At 36.4% G+C, this 9,834-nt stretch overlaps 1 protein-coding gene across 11 annotated transcripts in view; it reads right to left on the bottom strand.

Annotated features, from left to right (window-relative positions):
- The window catches only part of Crag (DENN domain-containing protein Crag), a 150,026-nt gene that overhangs the window by 7,161 nt on the left and 133,031 nt on the right, over positions 1 to 9,834 (bottom strand). For 10 of the 11 annotated variants that reach the window (XM_076186292.1, XM_076186297.1, XM_076186299.1 and 7 more), the window contains 4 exons: positions 7,869 to 7,975; positions 5,741 to 5,856; positions 2,576 to 2,722; positions 2,053 to 2,217 (listed from right to left, as the gene is read on the bottom strand). In XM_076186292.1, coding sequence (XP_076042407.1) covers positions 2,053 to 2,217; positions 2,576 to 2,722; positions 5,741 to 5,856; positions 7,869 to 7,975 — 535 coding nt within the window. The remainder of the gene's footprint in view (positions 1 to 2,052; positions 2,218 to 2,575; positions 2,723 to 5,740; positions 5,857 to 7,868; positions 7,976 to 9,834) is intronic. The other variant, XM_076186296.1, reaches the window with a different exon arrangement.

Genomic DNA, 9,834 nt, shown 5'->3' with positions numbered 1-9,834 from the left:
TCTAAAGTGAATTAGAAGGGTGAGCCAAAGTTTGGGAATGTGCTAGGTAGGGTATTGCAAAGATAGGGTGAGGGAAGGAAGAATTGGTTCTGTTTGTTTGGGATAAGATTTGTGTGCAGTTGTTACTTATTTTTCAATATCAATTCCACTAATAGCTATCTGAAATACTGTGCAGCCTTCTAATATATCAAATCTTGACTGTCTCCATCTGGGGTATTGGCTGCATCTTATTGTGTGGTAAAATCTGCTTAGTAGCATGCAGCTGATAATTTAGTGTCTATATGGGGTGCACCTACAAACCAGAGCCAGACATCATTTTGTCTGTGTTAGAGAAAATACCTACTGTCCCTCTGTTATGTTGTCCCCTCTACTCTTAATACTTTTCTGTTCCACTTCTCTGAATATATGTTTCCATTTTTGTTTCTGTCCCCTGTGGTAGGGAGAATAAAGAATACTGCCACAGAGTTTTCCCACTTGGGTCATAAAAGGCAGCTAAAACAAGACTGAGTGATGAAACTGGGCATCCTACTCTGTAACTCTAAGGGGTACATTTCCACAAGAAGTCAAGGCTTAAGAGGGTCTGGGATTTTTCCAAATAGAACCCTAAGGTTTGGGTCTTTCAGTGTATGTGGGTGTGGTGCAGATGAAAGTAAAAGGGAGGAGATTGGCAGTATATTTGTGAGAAGAAAGATGGATGTGTTAGCATTAACCCCTAGAATATAATGATGCCTACATAGGTGTAATGAGGAGCAAGTGACTATACGAAGATGCTGGCATCGGTGTCCTGATCACATTTATTTTGTAGTTGTAGTTGAGTGACCCCCATATTCTGTGAACAGGGTTGATCGTGTTTTCTGTGTTTATTATTACTGAGTGAAAGACAATGAGTAAATCAGCAGTGACTTTATATTTCATAAATTGAGTATTGTGATACATCATCATAAATCAGGCATCAGATATTGTGCATGAGAATTTGATTCATATTGAAAAGGTAAAAAAGTGTTATGAGAAATAGGAATTTGGGAATGGAGGTAAAGAGGAGATTATATGATGGGGTGGCTGTGCCAACAGCACTGTATGGGGCAGACTTGGAATTTAAGAGGCAAAAAGGACAAGTTTAAATGTATTTGAAATGAAATTTCTGAGAAGTATTATAGGGATTACAAGGTAGGATAAAGCAAGAAATGAGGGAGTGAGGAGGAGATCATGGGTGGAAAAGGAGATGGCAGATAAGGTTGATGAAAGAGTACTGGGTTGGTTTGAACACATGGAAAGAATAAGTGAATAAAGATTAGTAAAAGAGGTGTGGAAGGTAGAAGTGGAGGGAGTGAACATGAAGAGATGGCCGAGGATGAGATGGATGGATGGGGTGAAAGGGGCATTGAGCAAGAGGGGAATGTCTATTGAACAAGAAAGGGAGAAGGCTGGAGATAAGGGTGAGCAGAGAATGGCTGTGTATAAATGATATTGTGATGCAAGGATGGGAGGGGTGCGTGTGTATGTAGGGAATGGTTATGCGTGAATGGTATTTTGATGCATCCTGAAGGGATTTCTCCCTGTCTTCTCTTTTTCTGCATGAGGGGATGAGGGGGTCACTGATTAAGTACAGTGGCCTTGCTGTGGATTTCCTGTGTCTTGCTGCATTGCTTCTGACCCAAGGCAGAGGATGGGATACAGGGATGACCCATCATCTATGAAGAGCTAAGAGGAGCTAAGCAGAGGGTAGTGGAATGGGTGGAAATGGGTATGTGCCTTTTGTCCTGGCTACCTCTCCTGTAAGGGCGAAAAAGCCCTTGGTGTATAGATAGAAATCTTGATCACAACTATGGAACTTTCAACTTTTTTTTAATCTTGGATAACTTCATGTCTTGAAGTTTTTTTCAAGCAACTGTTTTCAAAATTGTATAAATTATAATAGTAAAAGCAAATCTATTCATGCATTAAAAGTTGAGTGAAACATCTCCAACCTCCATTGGCTCATCAAAATTAATAAACTTCTTCCAAAGAAACTTAAGGCAATACAATTCTTCCTGTGATCTTTTTTTTACATACTTCTTCATGATTCTTTGGATTGTCCCACATGCAGACAACATGAACGTTCCTCCAATCAGCATCTGCCCAACTTGGGTGAATACTCTTGTTCCTTGATGCACAGCTGGCTCCTAGACTCAGCCCAGGTAAATGACTTGGAACATGAATTCGTGCAAAATACCATAGCTGTAAAAAATATCAGAACCAGTAAGGTAAATGTACAACAAAATGCTACTATGATAAATTATCTGAATATTACAACGAAGCCATGACCCTTCAAAAAACTATTCCTTTGGGACTTCATGATAAATCTGGATGGACATCAATTTCAACAATAAATTTACACCAGATACTTTTTGGCCTCAAGTTATTTACATATTTTTCTTGTTTATACATTTATCTGGATATACCATCTCAGGCAGGATCTCAAAATATTTCCAGTGATCTCAATGCAGTAATCTCACCAAATAGCAGAACAATTGAATTGAGCATATCAAGCAACATGGTTATTTCTGGAAAAGTAATACACAAGGAAGTACAGTACCAGGTTCCAGTAGAGTATGGGATGATGATCTGTAAAATCTGATACATTTAGGCAAGCATCTCCTTCGCTGCTGAGTACAGTTTCCAACTCCTTACGCAACACTAATGGACTTAAATATGGTACTGTCAGTGGTTCAAGTACCATGCCCTAAAAATGAGAGAAAAAATAATATATATATATATATGTGTGTGTGTGTGTATACATATATAGTATATGTGTGTATATATATATATATATTTATATATACATGTATATAAATAAGTACACTGTACTGAGCATTTATTGTAACTCAATCTTATAAAGTTACTATCAGTACCATACCTGCTATATTAGTATAATGAATTTTTCATGTTACAGTTCTAGTTTCTTAGCTCTCTCTTAACACTTCTGGCTGACTTTGTAAAAAGATTGGGTTTTGAAGGGTATGTGAAAGAAGAAAGTTACAAATGAATGTAAGGAAACAATGACCAGATGTATAAGGAATGAGGATGGTGGCAGGTTGAATATAAATGTGAAGGGTGGGAAGTTTGAATAAACAGAGAGCTAGAAGTATTTGGGGTTACATGTAGCAGTGAATGGAGACACGGACAAGGAAATTAATTATATAATCAATCAATCAAATCAGCCATCCTGAGTCCACTGCTAAACAAAGGCCTCCTTTATAGCATTCCATGATTCACATGACTGCACCATCCTCTGCCACAACACTCCTGCAAACTACTCAATCTCGCCTCTCCACCTTCTGTCTGGTCTCCCTCTTCCACGCTTCCTATCTTGCAGCATCCACTCAGTAATACACTTGCTCCATCGCTCATCAGTTGTTTGCACTGACTTACCTGCCCAATTCCACTTCCTCTCTTTTACTGTCTCCACAATATCTTTCAATCTAGTCTGCTCTCTCACCCAACTTGCTCTCTTTGGGTCTCTCAGCATTATTCCCATCAACGATCTCTCCATTCTCCTCTGTGCAGTCCTTAGTTTTGTTTCCATTGCCTTCATCAGTTTCCATGTCTCAAACCCATATATTATTATTGGCAGAATGCATTGATTGTAAACTTTACATTTCAAACATAAAGCCTCTCACAATTTTATCATACTTACCAAATGCTTTCCAACCAAATGTAATACGTCTTTTTATTTCATTATCATAATCTTTTGTCACTTCACCATCTGGCCTAAATAATTATACTCTTCAACTTCTTCAAGACTCTCACCATCGATTATAATCTCTTTATTTTGAACTTTATTGTTGAACATTACTTTGATTTTACTCTTATTCGTTTTTAAACCTACTTTGAGACTTTTCTTGTTCAGATAATTCAGCATATCTTGTATTTCTTTCCCTGTGTCTTTCAAGAGATCTATCAATAAACCATCTTCCCCAGGTGCTTTTCCTTGTTTCATAATTTTTAGAGCAAATTCTACTTCTTCTTTTGTAATCTCTGGTACACTACTAACATCTACAGATGAATTTACTGACTCAACTATGGTAAAATTCTTCTACTCTTTTTACCATTCTGTCTCTGCATTTAATGATTTCGCTATTTCTATCTTTCAAAGATATCATTTGCTGTCTTTCTAAAGCATGTCTGCACTCTGTCCCTTTAATACTTTTGCCTTTCTGAATAGTTTCCTCTATTTCATCCATGTTTCTCTTTCTTTGCTCTCTGTCTTTTGTTGATAAGCTTGTTTAATTCTACTCTTTCTATTTCATCTCTCTTGCTTTTAATCTGCATGGTCCTTCTTCTTTTAATTAGGTCATTTGTAGCTTTTGGGGTACTTGTTTTCTCTAGTACTTTTTGTACTTCCTACTTTCTCTGCTGATTCCCTAATGATATTCACTAAATTCAAATTAATATTTTTTAAGGTGTCCTCGTTAGTTCTTAGAGCTTTACAAGGCTCGTTTTCTTTCTTAAACTAGTTTATTTCTCTCGACTCTGAAATTGAATTTAGCTGAGCAACCTACCATTCTATGTTCACTACCTATGTTGACTTTATTTATGATCGTAACATTACTAACACTCTTGCTCTCATCTCCTAGTATGAAGTCTACTTCATTCTTTGTTGTTCCATTTGGACTTCTCCAGGTCCATTTATGACCTATATGCTTTTGGATCAATGTGTTCATTATCCTCATGTTGTAGTTCTCTGCAAAATTTACTAACATCTCACCTCTGTCATTTCTGTCTCCAAACTTTCCAATGCACAACTCATCTCCCATCTTCCCCACTTTAACATTAAAGTTACCTATTACCAACTTGTACTTTTTTCTTGATCCATTGCCTGACTTAAATCATAATAGAACTCAATCTCATTGTCTAAACTCTGTGAAGTTGGTGCATAAACCTGAACTATCTTTAGAGTGTATCTTTTACACAGCCTAATCACAACCCAAGCTACCCTGTCTGATAAAATACTCAACTTGACAACGTTACCAGCAACTTCTCAATTTATCAAGAATCCTACTCCACTAGATCTTTCTTTGTCCTTACCTCTATAGTAGAACAGGTGGGGACCACCTTGCAATTGTATCAGCTTTTCTTCTGCCCTTATGACTTTGCTCAGTCCTATGATGTCCCACTTGATGTTGTCTAGTTCTTCCATTAAACTATTCAACCTGTGGTCTTCTGAGAGACTTCTTATGTTGTAAGTATAGATCTTCATTTTCTTCATGCTGTTTAATGTCCAAGACTTGGATCTTAGATCTGCTTGGACAGTGCTTACTCACATTCGGTGGCACACTGCCCGTAAGCACACGAGGCAATGCAGTTGGACCTTTAGGAGACAATGATCCAACAGGAATGCCCGATTTTATTTTGGTTGAGACTATTCATAGTTGCTGTGAAGGGGTTCTGCCAGTAATCTCACCTCCCTGATAACTGGTTTCTGGTGAGATATTTCTCTGGTGTCACCTCATTTATTATCTTTGCTGAAGCCCTATATATCTATAGGGTGCCCAATGGTCCACACCATCATTATGACAGTAACCCATATATCTACGAGGAGTTTCCTTGTTTGCCATCAGGGATGTGCCAGTTAGCAGTGGGTCCTACAGCTGTATAGCAATTAAATATATAGGTGGAATGAGAAGTAAAACTAGGGATGAATGAAAGAGACAAAAAGTAAAGAAGGAGACAGAAGAGAGAAATTACTCAGATATTTCACCTTTTTCTTTATGTGAAGAAGTGACTCCTCTTTTGATAAAGGTTCTGTTTTTCTTCTCTTCTTATCCTCTTCTTCAGTTGGCAGTGGATGTTCAATGGCATCTGCAGATTCATCTGCTTTATGGAAACAAATAAGTAACATCATTACAAATATACCAGTCTTAATACATACTATGGGTTCATGAGTTATTATAACAAATTCCTTACAGAAAATTCTTAATGATAATATTTTTCATTATTACAAGAGGGGGAGGTCTGTTGAGGAAGAAAGGAAGTGAGAAGACAGAGGATAGAGGTGCATGGAAAATGGTTGTATATGAATGATGCTGTGATGCATGGAAGGAAGTGGATGGGGGATGGGGAGGTTAGGGAGTGATTATGTTTGAATGATATTTTGATGCAGCCTGAAGGGATTTCTCCCTGTCTTCTCTTTTTCTACATGAGGGGATGGAGGGGGGGGAGGTCCTTGATTAAATTAAACAAATGCAAGGATGACTTAAAAGAGGGACGGAAGGGTGGTGAATGTGAATGGAGTGGATAAAATTGGTGGGAATGGAATTATGCCTTTTGACTTTGGCTATCTCCCCTGTAAGGGGGAAAAAGCCCTTGGTATATGTATAAAAGAAAGTAATGCTGGACTTGTTGATATAAGTCTATTCCTATATTTCAAACCCTGTCCGGGGTTTGTCTTAAGGGATATGCAGAGATGGCAAAGGGAATCAATATAAGGGGGCATGTGGATTCAGTATTTTAATTTCTTCCAGATGTTTAATCCATCTACTTTTGATAACTTTTTCACATATTTTTTTTGCTTTTGTGCTTATAAGGGAGACTAGTCTATAGTTAGTTGGATTTTCCTTGTCCCCTCCTTTATATATTGGTACAATATTTGAATTTTTCCAATCTTGTGGTACCTTTCCCTCTTTCAGTGAGTAATCAATTACCTTAAATATTTTGTCCATTAGTTCATCTATACATTCTTTTAATATCCAATTTGGAATTCCATCTGGACTGTATGATTTTCTGATGTCAAGGCTTTTTATTTGGTCCCTTATTTCCTTCTGTGTCACAGTTATTTCTTTCATGGGGGTGGGGTGGGTGGGGGTGTTTCTCTCTCTTCCCAATTTTGTGTATTTTCAATTGTGAATACAGATTTAAAGTGTTTGTTCATAATTCCCTTGACACAGTTTAATATTTCTTGTTTATCTTTTAGTTTACCATTCACATACCTGTAGAATAGTTTAAGTTGATCTTTGCATTTTTCTATCATGTCTTTTTCATAGTTTCTTTTTTCTTCCCAACAAATTTTTACATATTCATTACTTTTTTCCGTCAGCACAACCACTCCTTCATACAATCTCCTCTTAGCAAACTTTCCCAAATGTTTATTTCTCATTACACTTTTTATTCCCCCACGGCACTTACTTCTCTCAATTTATATTCTACCTCCACCACCTCCCTTTCCCGCCACATTCGCTCCCAAGTGACTGCGCTCTCCAGAAAATACATTCGTCACCAGGCAGGACACCACATCATTAAGATAAATTAACAGAAAAAGACAATCCACAAAAATTAAAATACACATCTAAGTAACTTGTCCTTCCAGTCACACTGGAAAACAAAAAAGTTAACTTTTTGTATTCCAGTATGAGTGGAAGGAGTAACTTTCATGTATATCTTAATTTTTTTGCATTATCTTTTTCTGTTAATTTATTTTAATGATGTGGATATTTTGTGAACTGGTGCCCTACCTGATGATGAATGTACTTTCTGGAGAGTAATGGTTGCTTGGGAGACCTTTCCCAGGGTGGCACACATGCCCCTTTATATTGATTCCCTTTGCTATCCCTGCATATCCCTAAAGACGAACCCTGGACAGGGTTCGAAATGTAAGAATAAACTTATATCAACTAGTCCAGCATTTACCTTCTTCTAAACAATGATTCCTGGACTCCAGCCCTCCACAAGTAGGTACATATGTACAACATACACACATCCAGACACAGGAGGGAAGGAGGGAGGGGAGAGAGATTATTACAGAAAATGACCAAATATATTCTTGTCACAATGAAATAATTGCACCAGTTGCTATTATCTATGGGAAGAAAATAAAAATACTTTCTACTAACATTTTGATGATGCAACCTGTTCAACATAATCTGGTCTTGGCTCATGTCTAACATCACACATGGTTATAGTTAGGAGGGGAACCATCATCCTCTCACAAAAAGCACATCTGAAAGCAGCAAAGAATTAAAGTCACAAACAGAGAGAAAAAAAAAAAGAACCAAATAATTAAATGCATATCCCATCTTAGTATTTACTATAGAAAAAATATATTAAATTGGAAACTAAATTGAAAAAAAAAAGAAAAAAAAAAGAAAAAAAGAAAAAAAAGGGATTACATAGGAGCATGCCCACAGGAGACCTTTAGATCCTTAACAAGGTCAGATGCGAAAATATAATAATGATAAATAAATTAATAAATAATATAAATAAATAAAATAAATAGGTAAAGTTAAATATTAAACAAACAGGTAAATAGTAAATAATAATAAATGGAAAGATGAATAATAATACATAATAATCAAATAAATAATAATAAACAAATAAATAATATAAAATAAATGGCAGTCAATACAGCATCTTGCTTGGGTGTTTATCTAAACAAATCTTAAAGCTTTGAACTGAACTACATTGCACTGCCTCTGCAGGAAGTTTATTCTATTCATTAACTACATGGCTGGCAAAGTTGTTTCTACCCACTTTGAAATGTATGATGGCATACAAGCTATCCTTTTATCAGGCAGTCTAATTTTTTGCTTATCTCTAAATAATCTAAGTTAACTATAAGGGCACTCCTGCCCAGAAATAGGTTATACCAAGGTTTCTAACTGGTGGGTTGAAAAAGATTGGCTGGGGGTCATGAAGTCTTGCTTGAAGCATCATGGGAAACTATTACATTTCAATATTTATATATATTTTTTCTCACCGTTCCCAAACTCCAGTTATAACATCAGAGTGTGGTCTCTGTGTATGTCGTTACTCTATTTCACCCATCACTGCGATTTTGGCAGTCAAACACCTGTTTCTGCTATTTGTTTATGTTAGGCCGGCTAGACACTGGGCTGGGAAGGACTTCAGACTGGTCAACACAATTTTCTCAGTGATCAAGTTTCACTCAGCTTATGGAGGCTGAGCATTGTTTCCCTTGACTATTGGCTGTGGTAACATTATTTAGAAATTCTGATATCTTGATTAGTTTTAGTAGTTTTAAGAATGGTGTGGATTCAAGAAAGTTTGTCTTTCAAGAAACCTCTAATTCATGTATTTTAGATTAAGGTCAATGCATTTTGTTTCACTGACCAGAATTAAAAAGATTTTAGTTCCTATGGCAATCTCAGTAGACTGCTGGATCATAATCCCTTATTTTTTCTATCTGATTGTAATTGACATTTTAGGTTAAGAGGTGAGACCCATAAGTTATGTAATGGTCTCTGAATAGATTTAATATTAGTAAGGGTTATGTATGTCTGATTCTTAACTAAAGCCATTAGGTTACCAGTCCCATGCCATAGCAGTTTTTGGCGACCTTTGTGCTATGTGTATTACGTAAAGGCAGGTCAGAGACCCTTGAAGGCTTTTTCCTTTTTTTCTACCCAAGGGTGCTGCCGCTTATGCATGTTAAGTTTTCCCAGTGTTTAAGTGTTGTCCATGTCCCCTTTTGTACTTGTGTTCACGTGGTGGCTGGACTTTTTATCTTAAACCTGTTGTATTTTGTTTTTGGCTTTAACAATAAGTACAGTTTTCCCAGTGTTTAAGTGTTGTATATGTCATCTTTTGTACTTGTTCTTTGCATGGTGGCCAGACTTTTTATCTTAAACCTGTTATATTTGGTTTTTAGCTTTAACAATTAACATCGTGAATCTTTTATTCTGCCTTACAAAATATTTCTGTGTTTATTGATTTTAACATAACCATAACCTTATATAATTTGAATTATATTTTTTTGACATATTTTCATTCAGTCCTGGAATATTAATTATTGCAAATTGAACTAATTATCATTTTTATTATTACAAAAAACTTTTAAAC

Source organism: Oratosquilla oratoria, chromosome 6 (assembly GCF_046742065.1).
Source record: "Oratosquilla oratoria isolate Oo_2021 chromosome 6, ASM4674206v1, whole genome shotgun sequence".
Classification (NCBI taxonomy): domain Eukaryota; kingdom Metazoa; phylum Arthropoda; class Malacostraca; order Stomatopoda; family Squillidae; genus Oratosquilla; species Oratosquilla oratoria.
This window is presented reverse-complemented; position numbering and strand designations above follow the sequence as displayed.